The 21,645-nt window shown below is 52.2% G+C and overlaps 1 protein-coding gene across 7 annotated transcripts in view; it reads right to left on the bottom strand.

Annotated features, from left to right (window-relative positions):
• The window catches only part of ANKMY1 (ankyrin repeat and MYND domain containing 1), a 36,675-nt gene that overhangs the window by 8,396 nt on the left and 6,634 nt on the right, over positions 1-21,645 (bottom strand). For 5 of the 7 annotated variants that reach the window (XM_068544096.1, XM_068544100.1, XM_068544099.1 and 2 more), the window contains 2 exons: positions 20,233-20,422; positions 8,186-8,346 (listed from right to left, as the gene is read on the bottom strand). In XM_068544096.1, coding sequence (XP_068400197.1) covers positions 8,186-8,346; positions 20,233-20,422 — 351 coding nt within the window. Of the gene's footprint in view, positions 1-8,185; positions 8,347-19,672; positions 20,423-21,645 lie in introns of those variants that run through there. The other 2 variants (XM_068544101.1, XR_011074098.1) reach the window with 2 other exon arrangements.

The following is a 21,645-nucleotide window of genomic DNA, read 5'->3' as shown; positions in this document are numbered from 1 at the left end:
CCCCCGCAGAAGGCGGGGACCCCCGCAGGAGGCAGGTGGGCAGGAGCTCTGAGTCTGCGGGGGTGGGGGTGGGTAGGGAGAGCAAGTCTTGGACCCAGTGGGGTGGGAGGTAGAACGAAGACCCCCGTAGAAGTGAGAGCCCCCCACTCCTCCTTCACAGGCTGGCAGCCTGAACGCAGCCCCCAGGCTGCAGGGGCCCACACCAGCCGATTCCTTCTGGATGACATTCTGGAAAAGGCGAGTGTGTAGGGGCGGGAGCCGACACGCACTGCCAGGGTCGGGGGAGACAAGACCATAAGACAGGTGGTGCCGGGACGCGGGCTACCGCGTGGAGAAGATAAAACGGGCCCCTGCTTCACATTATCAACAAAAATATATTTGGGACGGAATAAGGAGGGAAACGGTGGAAAGCGATGCTTCAAAACAGAGAAGACGGCGGTGTATGACCTGAGGACGCGGCAAACTTTCCCAAAGCAAAGCCGAGGGATGCGAGCGGCGACCACGGCTGCACTGACGTCCAAGCCTGCACAACAAAGACCATGGACACGGGGAAGTGCAGGTCACAGAGTAGAGAAGAAGCTCCTACTATCAATTTAAAAAAAAGGCAATTTAACAACAACAAAAAATGGGCAAAGATCACACACATGTAATTCACAGACAAGGAATTCCAAAGGGCCAAAAATAAATGTATGGAAAATGCTCAACTTCGCTTGTCATCAAGGAAATGCAAAGAGACCTTCCAAAGCGTCGTGCAGTGTGGTCTCACAGTGGAAGCAATTCCACCCGTCATGTAGGGAGATGCCAACGAAAGCAGAACCCCAGAACAGGAGACGGGGTGGCTTCCCTGCATCTCGGCCAGTTCTTAACAAGCCAGGCCTCACATGAGCATAATTCAGCATGGACGCCTGTGTGGATACCTGTCCCACCTGGGGGGAGGGGGAGAGGGGGCTCCTTTTATTATTTTGTTGACTTTTTAAAATTTCCAGCGTTGCACTAGGTCGGATCCAGGGCCTTGAAGCTCTTATAAGGGGGTGGAGGGTGGTCTCTTCTAAAACAAGAACACAAACCACAAAGGAAACTAAGCTGGGAGCCTCCCCAGGCTCAAGGTCACTCTCCGGACCCCCGAGGAGGAGCGGCAGCGGGCGGGAAGGGGGAGGGGCAGGTGCCCAGCTCCCCAGGCTCCAAGGGCGAGCTGGCGGGGGCTCTGTGGCCTGGAAGGAACCTGAGGTTCCAGGCACTGTGGTTTCTGCATCCTTCCTGGGACCCACCCTGCTCCCCACCCCATCTCTCCAGAGCATAGAACGCTGGCTCTGGGCAGAACGCCAGCACCCCAAATTCCAGGCCCTTTATCTCAACCACCAACATTCCCGGCCAAATGCCACTGCCCTTTCCCCATCCCAAGGCCTCCTCCCAGGCTGTGCCCCTCTCGGGCTCCCCGACTCCCCTTCCCAGCTTCCGGGCTGCTCCCCAGACCTTATCTGGCATCCCTCAGGGCACTACCAACCGGCCTGGTCCCTCCGGCTCAGAGGCTCCGGCCCCCCACCCCCCCACTGTCCCCTCCCCTCATGCCCTGAGGACATGGGCCCCCCTCATAGCATCCTCTTGGCCTGTCCCCCGCCCCCGCTCCTCCCCCGCTCTAAGAGGGGCCCATCCGCCCATCCGCACCCCCGCCCCTTCGCCCCACCGCCTGGACCTCGCCTGCTCCAGGGCGCAGCGCCTCAGACACCACCGGTCACTGTCCTGATCACCGACCCCCGGCCCGCACCCCGCACCCCTTCACACTCTCCGCCGTCCTCCCCCACTGCCCTCCTGACCCGCTGCTCTTCCACTGAGTCTGGACCCCGAAGGCCACGGCCGCCACCCTCGCTCTGAGGTCGCCCACGGTCACCCTGGGCCACCTCCCCCCTGCGCCGTCCTGCCCCCCCCCACCTCAAGTGCCCCCGGTGTGGGCCTGGGGCGAGGCAGGTGCCAGGGCTCCTCTTACCAGCCTGAGGGAGGACCCGGCGTCCAGGTGGCTGGCCGAGAGGAGCCTGGAGGCAGGGAAGCTGAGAGCAAGGGTCGCAGGGGAGCCAGGGGGCATCCGGGCACACTCTTGAGCCAGAGGAAGGGTGGGAGTGGCTGGGGGGAGGGAGAAGGCAGGGATGGGAGCGCCTCGGAGCAAACTGACCCCCCAACGGCTGCCCGGCGAGACAGCCCCCAGGCAGCCCGGCCCTCCACCTACTTGGCAGTGACCGCCTCTGCACACGCGGACACACACCTGCTCCGCAGCTGCCCGGGGCAGGAGAAATCCCACCGCGCGGCCCCCACTTCCTGAGGCCGTGGGCAGTCCGCTCTCCCCTCAACTTCTCGGGACACACAGGACTTGACCCTGAGGCCGCCTCCACCCCCCGTCCAGCCACGCGGCTCCAATGACCGCCCACAGCTGACAGGTCCACCCCGGCAGCCCTGCCATGTGCTCCCGGCACCAGCGTGTGCTTCTCTGCAGCCCCGCCTCCTGCAGGTGCCCAGCACACGCTGAGCATTTCTACATTGAGCTCTGACCCTGCACCCCCTCTCGCCAAAACTTGACCCCTGTCACTCAGACCGGTCGATCACTGCCTTGTGCAGTGATCCTGTGGCCCTCCCCTCCTGCCCTCGTGGCCCTGACGCCCAGCACAGCCCCTGAGGGACCCAGCGCCAGGCCCTCGGGGCTTCTCCCTCTGGGGCACCGAGGTCCCGGCGAGTCACCAGGCCTCGCACGCCGTGCTCCCTGGCCTCAGCCCACCCCCTGCTGGCAGTCTCACCCCGAGCGCTGCTGGCCCAGCGACCTTGGACGTTCCCCTCCCATCAGCCTCCAGCAGGCGACCGGCAGTCCCAGCGACGCCACGACCCCCCGACGGGGTGGGGTGCACGAGGGAGGGGCGGGCAGGCTCCTCCAGGTCCAGGCCGCCGACGGGGGCACAGGTGGGGCCCAGCGTGCAGCCTGGACACAGCCTCTCTAGCTTCCTGGGGCCCGTCTTCCGGCAGCGGGGCCTAAGTGACCAGAACTCCAAGTTCTCAGAGAGCCAAGGGGCCAGCAGCCAGCCCAGCCCACTGAGGCCGGGAGAAGGGAGGTGGGATTTCGGGGCACATCCTCACGCTCAGAGAACAGAAGCAGGCAGAGGGTCTCAGCAACATCACAGAACTTTCTGGAAAGGGAGCTTTGCTTTGCAGGAACCCCTAGCACGGGGCCCCCTTTGCTCCACACACACTGGCAGTGCCGGGCGCCACCCTGCTCTGAGTCTGTCAAGGGGAAAGCTGACCCCAGGGACAGCCAAGAGCCCAAGCTATCCCTGCGTCTGAAATCCCGACCGGCGGCTGCCCGAGGCACTCGGGACCTGAGGGGGTGGCCACTGGCCTGGCTGTATCCCTGTTCTGGTCGGAGTCTCCGTGGACGGCAACGTGGGAGGGGGACGGGCGGCACGAAGGAGGGGTCCATGAGGCACAGCCTCCCAGACACTGCAGGGACCACCAAGGGCAAGGTGAGAGGTGATGGGTTCCCGTATATTCTGGAGACGCAGCTGAATTTCCGGGTGAGGGAGGGACGGAGAGGCCAGCGCTGGGCCCGTGGCCTGAGAGTGGCGGTGATGGGGAGATGCTTCACCACACAAGTGAAAATACACAGAGGCACAGCATCTATCAAATAGACCAATGGAACAGAGAGGTAAGATTTAAGCTGGGACGACTAACTGTAGCGCAACAACTGTAGAATGGAATGCCGCGTATCCTTTTAAGAAATCAGTGGCTGAAAGCCTTCCCTTAAAGTCACAGGTGGCCTGCCACTGCCACGTCATCCAGCACCACTGCAGCACCGGCCAGTGTGCCGGGGAAGGGATAGACAGCCACAGACGCCGGGGAGGGACGGACCCAGGCATCGCCATCTCCGGAGCCCGTGGCCGACCACCCAGAGGCTGGGGACAAGCAGTAGCCGAGCTGCCTGATCTCGTCCATGGTGTGGGCACAGATCACGTGTAAGACGAACGCTGGGGCCTGCGGGCTGGGTCCCCCGTGGACGGTACTGAGGCACTGTTGTGGCACCTGCGGTTCAGCTTGGCACACAGTTCCTTGTGGAGGCCGGCAGCTGTGGCCCTCCCCCACACAGCAGCTCTCCCTCCTGGAATGTGGGCCCCCCCAGGGCAGGGACCCGGTGCCCTTGTCCTCTGCGGTGTCCTGGGTGCCCAGAGCATGCTGGGCAGCGGGGAGGCACTCATGCACGTGTTGGCCCAGAAAGGAGTGGAGATCGCAGCACCCATCTGGGGGCGGGAGGGAGGGAGTGAACCACGTTTGGGGGAGGGTGTTCCAGCCAGAGGGTGGAGCCAAGCGCCAGGGGGTGAGCGCCAGGGTGGGTGTGGCGATGCAGCGGGGCCAGAGGCGTGAGGGCTCTGAGGGCATGCGGGTGGAGGGCGGAGCTACATGGCCTTGGGCCGTACTTTGAAGGCGGAGCTGAGCAGGTTTGCTGAAGATCTGAAGTGAGGTGTGAAAGAGGTTGCCGGTGATTCCTTTGTAATGGAAAATATCAAACTCAACAGCAACATACTGTTGCCTAGAAAACAACATACAGGAGATGCTGTCTCCCAATCAAACTAAACACTGAAAATAATTACAAAGTCCCAGCAAGACATTCTTGAACCTGACAATTTACAATTCATCTGCGTATGGACAACAGCTAGTGCATTTCAGAGGGAACAGAACCCTGGTGGGATTGTCCCGGGGACAGTGGAGCCAGCAGCCTGGGGCACCCAGGAGCACGTGTGCCCGGGCAGCAAACAGAAGTGGACACTCGATCACCATTAATCCCGGGGGGAGAGGTCCAGCTAGGCGGCTCTCGGGTCCTGCACAAAAACGAATTCTAGGCTGATTATAAAATTCCAGGTAAAACCATAGTGCAAGAAAATCGTTTGTAAAATCTGGGCACACCCTTGTATAATCTTGTCCAGGGTTGCTCCCTAAGCAGGCCAGCAAACCGGACCCTGAAGGACAGAACAGACGGAGTGAACAAGAGAGTAGAAAATTCCACGTGGCCAAGTTCAACTGGGAGAAGGCCCTTTCCACAGGAGAGGGAGAGGGGATGTGCTTTAGGAAGAGTCCTCACAAGTCGGGGAGAGCAAAGCTCTCCAGTGAAAGCAGGGCAAGAGGAAAGACAAATGTTGAATCGGAAGCGTGGAAGTGTGCTCACACTGGTACAAGCCTTCCCCAGGGGACCGGACAGGGCGACAGTGCCAGAGCCCGTGACTGATGGTGCGGTGTGGGGACACGCGCGGTGACCTCCCAGAACGCAAAACTAAAGGTGTGAAGAGTTAACGCCTGTGAATTTAGACAAAGGGAAAGATAGGCCAACGGTGTGCGTGCCGCACCCTCTCACAGGTGAACGGTGAACCCAAACGCCCTTCACAGGGGCATCGGGCAGACATGCTCGGGTTCCTGCGTGGAAGTGACAGGACCGCGCGGTGCTCCGGAAAGGCAGATTAAGGTCGCAAAGTTAACCTTTGTTTTAATTAACATAAATGGACGGAGTGCATGAAAAAGCACATGTGTGCATGGGGTGCTTGAGGACATACACGCATGTATGCATGCGTGCACAGATGAAAATCTAAACATGTTCAGGATAATTATACTTGAGTAGGCTAGGATGCTTTACGCTGATTTCATCTTGCATAACCAGAATGAAACAAACTATTTTCATTTGGGGAAAATGATGTTGCAGGTAAGTATTTAGTAGCAAAGAGAGACGTTTGTGGCCTAGTTTAGAACACGACCGTGCTCCCACTTTAGATACTCATGTGCGTCTGTGCTGTGTGCACGTGTGTTGTGTGTGTGGTGTCTGTAGACACATAGATGAAATCGGAAGGACACACACCACAGTGCCAACCATGGTAATTTCCGGGTGTCAGGATAATCGCCATTCACTATTTCTTACTTTTGTGTATCCATATTCTCTAACTTCTCTACGAGTCCTTGTTAGGACGTTTTCCTTCTGGCAGATGCAGTGGGAGCGGCCACACCCCCACCCCTCCCCCCTCCCCAGGAAGGCCCTCCACTGCCATGTTACGTGTCCCTCTGGGGGGCCTGCAGCCACAACTAGCCGAGGCTGCTACAAAGGCCCAGCCCCCAGCCTCCATGGAGAGCCCCTCTGAAAAGCCAGCCCAGCTCCAGAGCAACATACAAGGTCATTTCTCACTCTGCCCACAGGCCTTCCTCTCCCCTTACAGGAGCATCGGTCAGGACGGCCCCCAGCAAACTTCCCACATAGGGAGCCCCATCTCCAACAAGAGGCTATGGAAGTCAAGCAAAACCCCCATGGCTGCAGGTGCCGCCTTGACCAGCAAAAAGCCTGCCTGGTTGGGGACCTCACCTGCTAGGCTCCATCCCTGACTCCCTGCCAACTGCCGCGCCCCGCCCCGCCCCTCTCCCCGAGGTTCTGCTCTCAGCAGCAAGCCCCCCTGCCGCCACCTCCTCCCTGGAAGCACCACCACCTTCTTGCCCTCACTCCTCACCACCCCCCTCCCCCCACCCCCTCCACGAGAGCAGGCGCACCACCCAGGGGCCCACCCTCCTCACGCTGTGCTCCTGGCTCAGGGTCACCCTCTAGTTCCTCCTCCGTCTCAGTCCACATCCAGCAGCCCCCCAGAACAACCCTGGCAAAGCAGACACTCAGTAAACGCACGTGGAAGAAAAGAATGCGCTGGACACCAGGGGACAGCCTGGAGCCCGTGGGCAGAAACGTGAGACACCCAGCCCGTCCCTTCTGAGCCCGGATGGAGAGCAGGGCTGTGGGTCCCCCGTCCCGGCGGTGACCTCTAGAGCGCGCTCCAGCCGCACCCTCCGGCCCTCCTCCTCTCCTGACAGACGGCGCAGGCCCACGGGGCCCAGTGAGATCGCCAGCACGGACGTGCAGCCCCTGGCCTGGGTAGGGGCAGAGAGGGTTAAAAGCAGCCCCACGGGGGCCGCTTTACTGGGGGTCAAGAGGGAGACCTTGCTACGCACAGCACTGCAGGCGCAGACCCCCCGCCCTCGATTCCTTGGGGCCAGGAGCCCAGAAGCGACCCCAAGGTGCAGCTGCCAGCAGGGGAGAACAGGCAGCCCAGCCCTCTCAGCCTGGGCACCAAGCGCGGCTCCGCTACTGAGATCCTTCCACCCTCCAGCCCTCGCCCTTCCGGTGGGCCCTGCACCAGGAACTGGCAGGGGGAGGAGAAGGTGAGGGGCCTGGGCCGTCCCCCGGGGGCCCACACGCCCTCGAGGGCCGGCACTGCTGCTCCCAGCGCGGTACTCCGCTCCCCGCCGCAGCGCCAGGTGACCAGAGCCCAACGTGGGGCGAGGGCTGCACAGGCGTGCCGTGCTCCGTGCGTGCACGTGTGTGGGTTACACGGCAAGGACTCCCTGTGCGCCGTGATCGCTCCTCAAAGAGGACCCAGCCCCCGGTGCTGTGAGCAGATCCAGGGTGCACCCCACAGGGGCCTGTTATCAAAAGACCCACTACACAGGGGGGAAACGGAGGTGACACTGGCTGTCAGAGCTTCGGGGCCACAGGCCCGAGGGCAGGGTTCAGCCCAGCCTCTCCGGTGGAACCGAGGACAGGTTCTGAGAAAGAGCAGACATCGCCTGCCCCTCTCCCTGGCCCCCAACAGGCCCGGGCCGCCCAGCCACATCCCAGCTTCTGCACACAGCCCTGCTCACCACCGGCCTCACCAGGAGCACAGGGCCGGGGAGAGTCACTACCCACGCACCCTCAGCTCTCCTCGCGGCCCACCAGAGGGGGGTGGGGAGGGTGGGAGAGGAGGGTGCTTCTAGAAGCAGACTCCTGCTGCGACAGACACCCGGGAGAGCGGGCTAGGAGGAAACTTCCAGAAGCAGCCCCAAGGCCAAGTGCCCTGAGGTCCGGGGGAGCCATTGTCTACCAGGGCCATCCGGTGTCAGCAGAGCCCCCAGGTGTCCAGCGGAGCCCCCGGTGTCACGTCACACCTCCAGGGAGCCACGGGCACACTAAGCGTGGCGTTGCCACCTTACACGGGGACAGTGCCCTCCCTGTCCCCACACAGACCCATCTGGAAATTCTGCAAAGTGGCTTGAATTTGAGCAATTTCAGAGGATGATGAGGGATGCTTGCCCGGCCACCCTGCAGGCCGGTGCCTGCGTCCCAGGAGCAGCCCGGCCCGGCACCCGGACTCACCGATGGCCATCAGTGAGTGGCAGTCCCTCCTGTGGAAGTCGCGCCAGGCTTTGGTCTCGCGGTATTCGCTGCAGGTCAGGATCCCGTAGCAGCGGGTGCAGGGCGTAAGGCGCACCCCAATGCAGCGGCCACACTCGTAGCAGAACTTGAAGAAGGGAATCCTGCCGGGAAGCCACGTGGGCCGTCGGGAGGCACCCGTCACCTGTGCCCGAGGCCCGGAGCCCCGGAGCCTGCCCTGTGTCCAGTGCGGTGCTACTGGGAACAGGAAACAAGGCCCGTGCCCTGGAAGCCGTCCGGGTGCTGGCCGGCCCGACTGGGCAGGAGACGACACCACACCATTAGGGGACCCGCACCACGGCGTGGGAGTGGGGGGCAGTCTGCAGTGGGGGGAGCAGCCTCCTAGCGGGCGCGCCTCGGGAGTGGGCCTGGCACGCCTGCGTCAGGAGGACGGTGAGCCCGGTGGGTGTGCCTCCCCCGCACCCAGCCCACCCCCGTCCACCAGGGTTTAGTGGGCGGGCGCCGTCCAGGACGCCCACCGCCCGCAGCAGGGCCAGGCCTCTCAAGAGCCGCGATGTCCAGGGCAGTGGGGGTCGGGGCCGGCCTGGCAGCACGCCCAGCCCACCGCCACCCTCGGCCACTCACTGCTCCTGCTCGTCCAAGTCCAGCCCCTCGGGCAGGCCGGTGCCCTTCCGCTTCAGCCGGCAACAGGGGGCCAGCTCCGCTGCACCGGGAGACCGCGTTAGCCCCCGTGGGCCCTCCTGGTCACGCGTGACGCCACCTGCGGAGGGGGCTCTGAGCTGCCCACCTCGACCACCCTCCTGTGGTGGGCCCACCCCTGGCTGTGCGGCAAGGCAGGCAGGCGCCCCAAGCCTTGGACAACCCCCGAGCAGGTCCGAGGGCGCAGAGCGGGGCTCGGTGCTGGCGGGCGTCCCTCTGCCCCTGCATCCTTGCCCTAGTATCTGCGGCCTCCTGGCCACCGGCCCCGGCTCTGTGTCCCCTCACCACGCCTTGAAAGGCCACCAGGCAGCGCCAGGTTCTCTCTGGCCTTGCCCGGCTCACACCCCTCTCTGGAGGGGAGACTCTTGGCTCTGCTCTCTGGCCACTGGTGGCAGGATGCACAGGGGGCTGGGGGACAGGAGGGCAGCGAGCCCCCGACAATAATCACCTGCGGCTCAACCACGTCCCTCCACCTTCCTGTCCTTAAACAACACGTAGTCCTTCCAAGGAAGGTCACCTATCCTCCGCTTCGCCAGCACCCCTGAAGATGCAGGAACTTCACAAAGAAACACCTGCTGGCGAGTAGAGATGAGTAGAGAAGGTGGAAGCCCCTCATCACCCCCCCAACCGCTGTGCCCACCAGCACCCAGAGCCACTTCCCACGCTGCTCTGGGGACTAGGACGTGGGTCAGGAAGCCAGCTGTGTGACGAAGTGTGCAGGGCCAAAGCCACCGTCCTGAAGACCACATGGTACCAGGGCGATGCTTCTGGGAGGGCTGACAATAAAGCAGAACTTAAAAGTGGATCTGATGGCACCTCGGTGTCACAAATCACCTCTTTAAAAGGAAACAGGGAAATGACAAGAGGGCATGTCTGTTTGTTAGAGTGCTGGGACTCTTTTGTGAACAGCTTTGTTGAGACCTAATTCATATTCCATCCGATACACCCATTTAAATGTGCACAATCCAATGGCTTTTAGTACATTCACAGCTGTGCAACCATCACCACAATCAATTTTAGAACACTTTCATCCTCCAAAACGGTTCCAGCCCGACAGCCTTCATGCCCCGATTCCCCTACCCCTCCATCTCTAAGCAACCACTCATCTACTTTGTCTCTGTGTATTTTCCTGTCTGGACATTTCATATAAATGGAATCATATAATATATGGTCTTTCACGACTATTTTGCTTACTATAATGTTTTCAAGGTTCATCCATGTTGTAGCATGTTTCAGTACTACATTCCTTTTTATGGATGAATAATATTCCATTGTATGGTAGACCACAATTCGTTTATCCATTCATCAACTGATGGATACTTGGGTTGTTTCCATTCTTTGGCTTTTATGAATCATGCTTCTATAAATCTCCGTGTGGACATATGTTTTCATGTTTCTTGAGTATATACCTAGGAGTGGAATTGCTGGGTCTTATGGTAATTCGATGTTTAACATTAGAGGAACTGTCAACTGTTCTCCACAGCAGCTGCACAATTTTGTATTCCCACCAGCAGCGCACGAGGGTTCCACCGTCTCCACATCCTCACCAACACTTATTATTGACTTCGACTATAGCCATCCTAGTGATTGTGAAGTGATATCTCTTATCTCCCTAATGGCTAATGATATTGCACATCTTTTCATGTGTTTGTTCGCCATTTGTGTATCTTTCTTAGTAGAAATTTCTATTCATACTCTTTGTCCATTTCTTAATTTGGTTGTTTGTCTTTATTATTAAGTTGTAAGATTTTAAAATTTATCCTAACTACATACAAGTCCCTTATGAGATATATGATTTTCAAAACATCTCCCATACTATGGGTTATGTTTCGTTTTCTTCATAGTATACTTTAAAGCACAAAAGTTTTTAATTTTGATTTATTTTTTTCTTTCCTTGCTTACATCTAGGAATCCATTGCCAAATCCAAGGATATGAAGATTTATCCCTGTATTTTCTTCTCAAAGTTTTATAGTTTAAGCTCTTACATTTAGCTCTTCAATCCAAATTGAATTAATTTTTGTATGTGGTGTGAGGTGGGGTCAAATTTCACTCTTTTGTGTGTGGATCACCAGTAGTCCCAGCACCGTTTGTTGAAAAGACTGTTCTTACTCTCATTAAAAAGTCTTGGCACTGTTGTTGAAAATCGGTTGACATAGACACATGGGTTTATTTCTGGGATCTATTCTACTCCATTGTTTCTATATGTCTATCTTTAGGCCAGTATCATGCTATCTTGATTACCATTGTTTTGCAGTAAGTTTGAAATTGGAAAGTCAGAGTCCTTCAGCTTTGTTCTTTTTCAAGATGGTTATGGCTATTCTGGGACCCCTGCAATTCCACATTAACTTTAAAATCAGTTTCTCAATTTGTACAAAGAAGTCAGTTGGGATTCTGATAGGGAGATGAGATGTCTTTCCATTTATTGAGGCCTCCTCTAATTTCTTCAACAATGTTTCGTGGTTTTAAGAGTATAAATTTTACACTGTTTTTGTTAAATGTATTCATAAGTATTTTATTCTTATTGATGCCATTGTAAATGGAATTGTTTTTTAAATTTCACTTTTGGTTTGTTCACTGCAACTGTATAGAAATACTATTGATTTTTGTATGTTGATCTTATATCCTGCAATCTTACTGAATGTATTTATTAGTTTTAATAGTGTAGTAGTTTTATTTTTAGATTAATATTACTATTTTTATATGTAGTCAAAATAGTTTAATACTAGTTTGTTAGTTTTAAAAGTGGTTTCCTAAGATTTTCAATCTGTAAAATGATATCTGCAAATAGAGTTTAACTTTTTCCTTTCCAACCTGAATGCCTTTTATTTATTTTTCTTGCCTAATTACACTGGCTAACAACTCCAATACAAAATTATATAGAAATGGTGAGAGAAGACATTCTTGTCTTCTTCCTGATCTTAGGGAGAAAGTATCTAGTCTTTCATCATTGAGTTTGATGTTAACTATGGGGTTTTTTGCAGGTGCCCCTTATTGGGTTAAGGAAAGGCCCTTCTATTCTTTGTTGTGTGTTTTTATCATGAAAGGCTGTTGGATTTTTTACATCAAATGTTTTTTCAACATCAATTGAAATGGTTTTTTCTTTCATTTCTAATAATGCAGTGTATTACATTTATTATTTTGTTGTTTAACCACCCTTGCATTTCTGGAGTAAATCCCACTTGGTCATGTCAGATATTCAATAGTTCTTTTGACATGATGCTGAATTTGGTTTGCTAGTATTTTGTTGAAGCTTTTTGCATTTATATTCATAAAGGATATTTGTCTGTAGTTTTCTCATAATGTCATTGTCCAGCTTTGTAATCAGAGTAATGCTGGCTTCATAAAATAAGTTAGGAAGTGCTCCCTTTAATTTTTGAAAGAATTTGAAAAGGATTGGTATTAATTCTGCTTGAAATGTTTGGTGTAATTTACCAGCCATCTGTGCCTGGGCTTTTCTTTGTTGGGAGGTTTTTTATTACTTATTCAATCTTTTTAGTTGTTATAAGTCTGTGCAGATTTTTTATTTCCTCTTTAATCAGTTGTGGTAGATCATGTGTTTTCAGCAATTTGTCCATTTCATCTCAGTGATCCAATTTTTGTCATAAAATTGTTCATAGTATTCTCTCATAATCCTTTTCATTTCTATAAGTTTGGTAGTAATGTCCTCTCTTTTACTTCTGATTTTAGTAAATTGGGTCTTCACTTTTTCCTGGTCAGTGCAGCCAGATATGTCAGTTTTGCTGATGTTTTCCAATGAACCACCTTTTGGATTTATTGATTTTCTGTTGTTTTTCTGTTCTCTACTTCATTAATGTTTGCTCTAACAGACACACATTTATCTGGCTAGCTAACTAGCTTACTTTATGTTAGTGTGCTATTCTTCCACCAATGTTTTAAGCAGGAAGGTTAGGTTACTGATTGAGATATTTTTTTTTCTTTTTAATATAGGCATTTACAGCTATAAACTTCCCTATAATCACTGCTTTAGCTGCATTCCATAAGTTTTGGTATGTTGTGTCTTCTTTTGCATTCATATCAAAGCATTTTCTAATTTCCCTTTTGATTTCTTCTTTGACCCCCTGGTTATTTAGGAGTGTGTTTTATGTGATTTCCCCAAACTTCTTTCTGTTATTCATTTCTAATTTCATTCCACTGTGGCCAGAGTACATAATTTGTATTATTTCTATCCCTACAAATTTATTAAGAGTTTTGTGGGTTTATGACCTAGCATATCATCTGTCCTGAACAATGTGCCAAGTGCACTTGAGAACAATACATATTCTGTTGTTGGGTAGGTAGAATGTTCCATAAATATGTTGGGTCTCGTAGTCTAATAGTATTGTTCAATCTTCTGTTTCCTTATGATCTTGTGCCCAGTTTTTCCATCAACTATTGAAAGTGGGGGATTGACATCTCCAATTATTTTATTGTTGGATTATCTGTATCTCCCTTCATTTCTGTCTGATTTTGCTTCGTGTATCTGTGTGTCTGCCATTAGGTGCATATAGGTTTATAATTATTTTATCTTGCTGATTAATTGACTTTTATCATTTTTAAATGACCCTCTTTATCATCAGTAATTTTTTTTGTTTTAAAGTCCATTTTTTCCTAATATTAGTATAGCCATTCCAGCTTTCTTGTGGTTATTTCCATGATATATGATTTTTTATCCTGTTACTTTCAATCTGTTTTTATTGTTGACTCTAAAATACGTCTCCTGTAGACAGCATATAGATGAGCCTTTTTTATTTTTATTCAGTCTGACAGTTTCTGCCTCTGGACTGGATTATTTAGTCCATTCACACTTGTTATTATTGATATGGTTGAATTTGCATTTGCCATTTTACATTTTGTTTTCTGTGCGTCTCATAATATTTTTGTTCCTCTGCTCCTCCTTTATTTACTTTTTTGCATTAAGTGAATACTTTTTAATGTAACTTTTACTTTCTTCATTAATTGTAAACTATACTTTTGTCATTTCCTTAGTGGTTGCTTTAGGGTTTACCATATGAATCTTATCAATATCAGCTTCAGATCCATATTAAGTTAATCACAGTGAGATATAAAAGAGTAACTCCTATATAGCTCTGGCCTCTTTCCTCCCTTTTTGTGACATTATTGTCGTACATATTACATCTGTAAATGTTACAAACCCAATCTTACAGTGTTATGATTAGTTATATAATTTTGTGTACACTAAAGAAGCTGAAAAAAGCATGTATTTATAGCTTTTGCTATATTAAACTTATTATTTTTCATTTCTGGGTCTTTCTATTTCTTCTTCTCAATTTGAGCTGCCATCTGGAGTCATTTCTTACTACAATACATCTTTCCTCCTACCCACCTCCTTTGTACTGTTATTGGCAAATATATTGCATTTCCATATGTTATGGGCTCAGTAATACACACACATCTATAAATATATATTAACATATATGCACACATTATATGTAAATAAAATTCATACATATATACTTATACTAATTTTTATATAAATTGCTTATATATAAATTAGTATGCAAATTGCTTTTTAAATCTGTTAAGAAAAATACGCATTCATTTTTACAATGACTTTTGCCAGTGCTCTTTGTTCATGTGGATTTGATTTCCATCTGGAGTCACCTGCTTTAATATTTCCTGTGAAGCAGGACTACTAGTAACAAATTCTTATGGGTTTTGTCGTTCTGGGAATGCCTTTATTTCACCCTCATTTTTTAAGTTAGCTTTGCTGGATATAGGATTCTTGGTTGACGTTTATCTCTTTGAGCACTCGGACTATAACATCCCACTACCTTCTGGTCTCCATTGCTTCTGATGATACGCCAACTGCTAATTTTATTGGGGTTCCCTTGTAAGTGATAAATCATTTAACTGTCAGCATTTCCCTTGTAAGTGATGACTCATTCAGCTGTCAGCTGTTTGTGGGTCTCTTTGTATTTATCCTATTGGGAGTTCATTAAGCTTCTTGGATGTATAGATTGACGTTTTTCAATAAATTTGAGATGTTTTCATCCATCATATCTTTGACTACTTTTCCTGCTCCTGTCTCTCCCATCGCTGCTTCTGGTACTCCAGTTATGCATATATCGATGTGCTTGGTGGCGCCCGCTTTTCTCCGGGGACCTGTTCATTTCTCATCATCATTCTCCCTCTCTGGGGCTGGTTACTGTTATTTGCACAGTGGCCAGCTGGGTTAACGCTGTGACGTCTACGTCCCCCCTGCAGCGTGAAGCTTCTGATGCCGCTGCACACAAGGTGCAGCTGCGTGGGTATGCCCACAGTCACCCACGACTGACTGTGGTTTGGGCAGGGCTCTGGCTGTCTCCTTCCTGGAGCACACCCAGGACTGACTGTGGTTTGGGCAGGGCTCTGGCTGTCTCCTTCCTGGAGCACACCCAGGACTGACTGTGGTTTGGGCAGGGCTCTGGCTGTCTCCTTCCTGGAGCACACCCAGGACTGACTGTGGTTTGGGCAGGGCTCTGGCTGTCTCCTTCCTGGAGCACACCCAGGACTGACTGTGGTTTGGGCAGGGCTCTGACTGTCTCCTTCCTGGAGCACACCCAGGACTGACTGTGGTTTGGGCAGGGCTCTGACTGTCTCCTTCCTGGAGCACACCCAGGACTGACTGTGGTTTGGGCAGGGCTCTGGCTGTCTCCTTCCTGGAGCACACCCAGGACTGACTGTGGTTTGGGCAGGGCTCTGACTGTCTCCTTACTGGAGCACACCCAGGACTGACTGTGGTTTGGGCAGGGCTCTGACTGTCTCCTTACTGGAGCACACCCAGGACTGACTGTGGTTTGGGCAGGGCTCTGACTGTCTCCTTACTGGAGCACACCCAGGACTGACTGTGGTTTGGGCAGGGCTCTGACTGTCTCCTTACTGGAGCACACCCAGATGTTTAGTTCCATTGACTGCTGACTGATTCTTCTACTGTTTACAACAGTGCTCTTGGGCATAAATTGCTTCACAGACTGGTTCAATCAAACTAGGGCTCATTGAAGGCACAGTTCCCAAGGTCAGTATTTGAGATTTGCTCTGACCACAGGAGGGCTCCTCCCAGCTGCCTCTTTCCTGGTTTCTTTGGCAACCAGCCAGATTACAGTTTAGTCTTTATCTCTAATGAATCCACAGTCTCCTTAACAACTGCCTTCGCCACAACCTCCACTGATTCTGAGAGTACCATTAGGCTTGAATGTCTCCATGCTTTATTGCCAATGAGGTAATTTCCTTTGAGGTGAGGTTCAGTGCTCTCTGTTTTATGGTGTGCTTCTCCCCTGGGTAGATCTCTGAGCCATGGCTCTGGCGCTGTGCTGGGGACAATGGTGGGGACAACAGCACACTTTCCTCTTATTGACACTCCCACTTTAGGACCTGAGCAGTCAGTGGAGGTCGGGAATGATAGCCTCCGGTCTTCTGAGCTTGCCTCTCCCAGCATGAAACCTCTGCCTTACTAGCTGGGGCAAGAACGATCAGAGCCCCAGTATTCTCAGTGGTACCACATTGAAGGTTGAGCCTCTGTTCCATAAATTGGGGGCTGAGCATAAAAATGAAGCCCCACTCCCTGGACATACCAAAGTCAGATGGCTGGGGACAGGATGAGAATTGCTGACATCTACCCTTCCCAGAAAGACAGCCCTTATATTCAGAGCTGAGGGGAAAGGGAGATCTGAATACCACAGATTCTCCGTTCTTACCAAATTTGATTTTCTTCAATAAATGTTATGCTCTATGATCTTTAGACCATTTACCAAGACTTTAAATGGTTGGATTTTTAAATTATCATAATTTTCAACAGTCTTGCTTGGAAGTGGGTCTGTGGACCACCTCATGCTCTCATGCCAGAAGTAGAAACTATATACCTATTGTTTTATATAATTGCTATTTCAATAAGATAAGGAAAGGCAAGAAATATTATTTATACTGTCTTTTATAATAACGCTTGCTGGTGCTCTGTGTTCGTGTAAACAGAAATTTTCACCTGATCACTTGCTTTCAGAACACCTTTAGTATTTCTTGTAAGGCCAGACTACTAGCGGGTTTTGTTTACCTGGGAATGCCTTTATTTCATCTTCATCTTTGAAAGTTACCTTTTCTGGACATAGGATTCTCAGTTGGCTGCTTTCAACCTGAAGATCTTCCTTTAGAATCTCTTTTAAGGCAAGTCTGCTAGCAATAAATTCTCTCAGCTTTTGTTTAACTGGGAATGTTTTTATTTTGCCATCATTTTTAAAAGATAGTTTTGCTGGATTTAAGAATTTTGGTTGTTTTTTTTTTTTTTTTTTTTTTTTAGCACTTTGAATGTCATCCCACTATCTTCCAGCCTCTAAGTCAACAATTAATCTCATGGGATCCTCTCGTATGTAATGAGTTATTTTTCTCTTCTTGCTCCCAAGATTTTCTCATGGGCCTTGGATTTCTGCAATTTTACTATAATGTGTCTGTTTGTGGATCTCTCTGCATTTATCCTATTTGGAATTCCTTTGTCTTCTAAGATGTATAGATCAACATTTTCAGCACATTTGTGAAGTTTTCAGCCACTAATTCTTCAAATATTCTTCAATCTCTCTCTCTCCCTCCCCCCACCCCAGTCCCATCCCCCCCTCCCCACAATCCCATCACACATATGCTGATGTGCTTGGTGCTGTCTCACATTCCTTGAGGTTCTGTTCATTTTTCCTCACTCTTTTTTTCTCTCTCTTCTTCTGATTGCATCATCTCTATCAATCTATCTTCAAGTTTGCTGATTCCTTTTTTCTGTCACTGCTGTGCCCCTCTTAGTAAAGTTTTCATTTTGGTGACTGTACTGATTTTGAATTCCAGAATTTCTGCTTGGCTCTTCTTAAAATAATTTCTATGTATCTCCTTATGAATGTTCTCTACCTGAGAGGTTGTCATCATACCTTCCTTGACCTCTTGAACTGTGGCTTCCTTAGTTCTCTGAACATACTTTAAATGGCTCCTTTGAAGTCCTTCTCTGTTAAATCTGACATCTGGGTGCTCTCAGTTTGTTGTTTATCTCTTTTTTTTTTTTAATCCTTCCAATGTATGCATCATATTTTCCCATTTCTTTGCATGTCTCGTAATTATGGGTTGAAGACAACGATTTAGATAATATACTGTAGCCACTCCAGGCACTGGTGCTCCCGCAGTGCTGGGCTTGTTATTGTTATTTGCTTATTTGCTTACTGACTGGCTGAATTATTTTTGTGTCTGTCCTCCCCCCACCCCCTGCAGTGTGAAGCTTCAGCTGTTGCCCCTGACAGGGTGGAGGGTCACTCACAGCCACCCTGGATGACAGTGGTTTGGGCAGGGCTTCCTTTGACCATCTCTTTTCATGACCACACCATATATTAGCGCCATGGATTTCAAGCTATTGCTCTATTACTTTCAAAAATGTCCTGGGATGTAAATTCCTCCTCAGTCTGATCCAGTCAAATGAAGGCTCTGTGAAGAGACGGTCCCTGAGGTTTGTTGAGGCTTGCTCTGGCCTCTGCAAGCCTCCCCTCTGCTCCCTTTTCCCCAGTTTTCTCCGGCTACCAGCCAGCCTCTAGTATACCCTCGGTCTCCAAAAACCTACCAATCTGCCTCCGTTGCCTTTCACTGGTGGGCTTTCGCTACTCCATGCTGCATGGGAAATGAAGTGAGGCACCAGGCGGGGGACGGCCCATCTGCTGCCCACATTCATTCCATTTGTATGATTTGGGGGGGCCTATCAGAGTCCACCCAACTGAAAAAAGGTGCCACGTTGCAGACCATTTGTGTGGAACTCTAAGGAGAATCCAACCCCCCGGGGGCTCCTCAGGTTCGCCTGCAGGGGAGAGGGTTTCTGTCCGCTCCCAGGAGGGCGCAGCTTTGGAGGACCCTCTCCATCCTTCCTCCACACAGAGCCGGAGCCTCATCTGACCAGCCAGACTGACGCGCTCGGGCCCGTTCCTCAGAGGCAGCTGACGCGTGTAAAGCCGCTGCTCTCGGCCTGCACGCCCTCTCGTCCTCCTGGCCTCTCTGGTTTAGGAGCTGCCATGGCTGCAGGAGCACCTGCTCGGTGGACCCAGACGTCCCCCCAGGCAGTGACAAAGCTGATGCTCTACCTGCTGGGGTCCCCCTGCACGGCGAGGACCTGGGGCCAGGAGGACCGGTCAGTGGGCCCCAACCTACCACAGCTGGGAACGTGGGCTGTCTGACCACTGGACACCACACTGTTGGGTAAAAGAGGAACTAGCCAAGGACTAAAGAAACAGATGCTGAACAAAAATCAGCGCTTGGGTCATCGGGGTCACGATGCCGTGCATTCTTTGGCAGAAGCTCAGCACAGGCTCAGGTCCCGGCCTCTGTCCTCACATGAGGTCTGGAGGCTCCTCCAAGCTGGGGGCGCATTCCAGGTGGGACTGGGCTGGGGGCCCAGAAGCTCCGCCTCTGCCTGCAGCTGCTCCTGCTGTCCCCTCCCTGCCCCCACCGCTCCCCAAGCTCCATCCCAAGACCCCCGCTCACCTCCCTGCCCCGCTCTCCCCTGAACTAGGGAGACTAAGTGCAGGAGGTGAGGGGCTGGGCGAGGCCCCCCAGCCTTGGGCACCAAAACCAGGTGAACCGGGGCCCCAGAGGCAGAACCAAGCCTGGAAGAGAGAGGGGCAGAGCCGGGACCCTACACAGCCCCTAGGAGGTTGTGCCAGCCAGCGCCTGCTTCCCAGAAGAGCTTCAGTGCCAGGTGTCCTGCCCTCTGATGCTTTTCCAACCCCCCCAAATGCACACACCCCTACGGTGCCTCCAGACGGTTTTTATTATCTGCAAGCAAAAGATGCACTTAAGTCTCCACTGAACCACACAACCCTGCAAGCAGGGCAGAATCCTCCACCAGCGCATGTGCAGCTGGCAGGGATGCAACACATTGTTGGGAAGCCTTCAGAAGCCAGCTTCCCACTGGGGGAGGCGCACTAAGCCCCCAGGCCACAGCACACCCCCAGGTTTGCCACACGCATGGCTGCTCCACCTCCCGGGACGCCAGGTGGCGCCAACAGCTTCTGCCACGGGCCCCTCAGAGTCCCCACTGAGGAGGTCCTGACACCGCCTGCTGCAGCGGCGCAAAAGTGCACTTTCACTTTTAGAAAGATCCATTTTTTCTGTTTGAGCTTAAATACAAGGCAATTTCATCAATACAAATATACAACTCTCGACAGTAATTCGCAATTTTTAAAAATTTGCCTAGAATAAGAATTTACCCTCTGAAGTCACAGTTTCCCGAGCTGCAGCCTGTGGACACCCAGGCGAACCTCGGACGTGATCTCAGAAGTCTCTCTGGTTGGCTGAACCGGGGGAGGAGAGGGGAGCTAGTTACCTCGCCCGTGGGCCAAGAGAATTCTCCGCATCCCAGCTTCACGTCCAGCCCGAACTCTCCTCGGTAGACACAGCCGTCCTGCCACTCCTGCACACCCCGGATGAGCTCGATGTAGGCCTCCTTCAGGTCCTGCTCCCTAAGGGGACCCTCGGGCTCCTCCTTTTCCCCCTCTGGGGCCTCCGGGATGAATCTAGGAAGACGAAGAGCAGGGGGAGGGGAGACCGATGCTGGCTGAAGGTCTTAGGGCCACTGGGTACCGAGAACCACACACCATCTTATTTCAACCAGCAACCCCCGAGGCCGACTGCGTAGCTATCCCTGTTCTCCAGAGAGGGAAACTGAGGCACCAGGGGCACAGTGCTTGCCCAGGGTCACATAGAAGTGGAAAGTGCACTAAGTGTGCAGCTGTGCCTGTCTGACAAGGGTAACGGCTGCAGTGCCCTGGAGCCCGGGCCAGGCAGCCCTCTCCAGCCCAGGCCAGCCCCACTGCTTGGAGCCCAGTGGCTGCCCCACTCCAACTGTGCACTGGGGGGCCTTGTCTCCTCCCCCAGCCCAGCGTGCACCCCTCCCCTGGCCTCTCCCCTTGGTTTGACACTCCATCTGGACCAGGACAGGAAGCTTTGGGCCAGGGGAGGGGTCTGAGAGCAGTGTGAGAGACAGCAAGCTGACTAGCAAGGGGCACAGACTGAGGGGAGGATGCCAGGACGGGCAGGCGCGCAGCAAGGGGGCAGAGCACGTGCCACGGTAGCTTTGCCTCTTCCCTGCTCTTGCTAGCTGAAAGCACTGACTTAAAAGTAGACCCACCTCTCGCCCCCTCACACCCACCCCCACCTCCTTCCCAACTCTAAAGGGCTCTCTGGGGGATGCTGTGCCGGGGTGTCTCTGGCCTACAGACCTGTGCCGCCGTCAGGCTGACGGCCTGGCGGGGCTGCTCACGCATGGGAACCCTCAGACTGAGCCCCTCCACCAGCCAGCCTCAAATGCCAGCCATGAGCCACAGAGGCTTAACAAAGCACCTGCCCAACGAAGAAGGGATTCGCCTGCTGCAAACACAAATATCTCTCTTTGCCACATTGTTATTTGTCTGTAGAAAGAAGCCAGGAAGGATAGAGACCCACATGCAACAATGTTAAAGTCTGGGGGCTCAGAATTGGTTTGTTTTTCTTTTTCTTACCTGTAGTTAGGGGTTGAATTGTGTTCCTCTCCCCCTCTCCCCACCCAAATTCATATGTTGGGAGTTCTAAGTCCCCGGACCTGACTGTGTGCCTGTATCTGAAGACAGCATCTTCACAGAGGCGATCAAGCTACCGTGAGGTCATGAAAGTGACCTCAATGTGACTGATGTCCTTAGAACCCAATGTGACTGATGTCCTTATACAAGGGGGAAGTTTGGACACAGGGAGACACACAGAG

The sequence above is a fragment of the Eschrichtius robustus genome, chromosome 5 (genome assembly GCF_028021215.1).
Source record: "Eschrichtius robustus isolate mEscRob2 chromosome 5, mEscRob2.pri, whole genome shotgun sequence".
Lineage (NCBI taxonomy): Eukaryota > Metazoa > Chordata > Mammalia > Artiodactyla > Eschrichtiidae > Eschrichtius > Eschrichtius robustus.
Note: the sequence above shows the minus strand (reverse complement) of the source record. Positions and strands in the feature narration are given on the sequence as shown.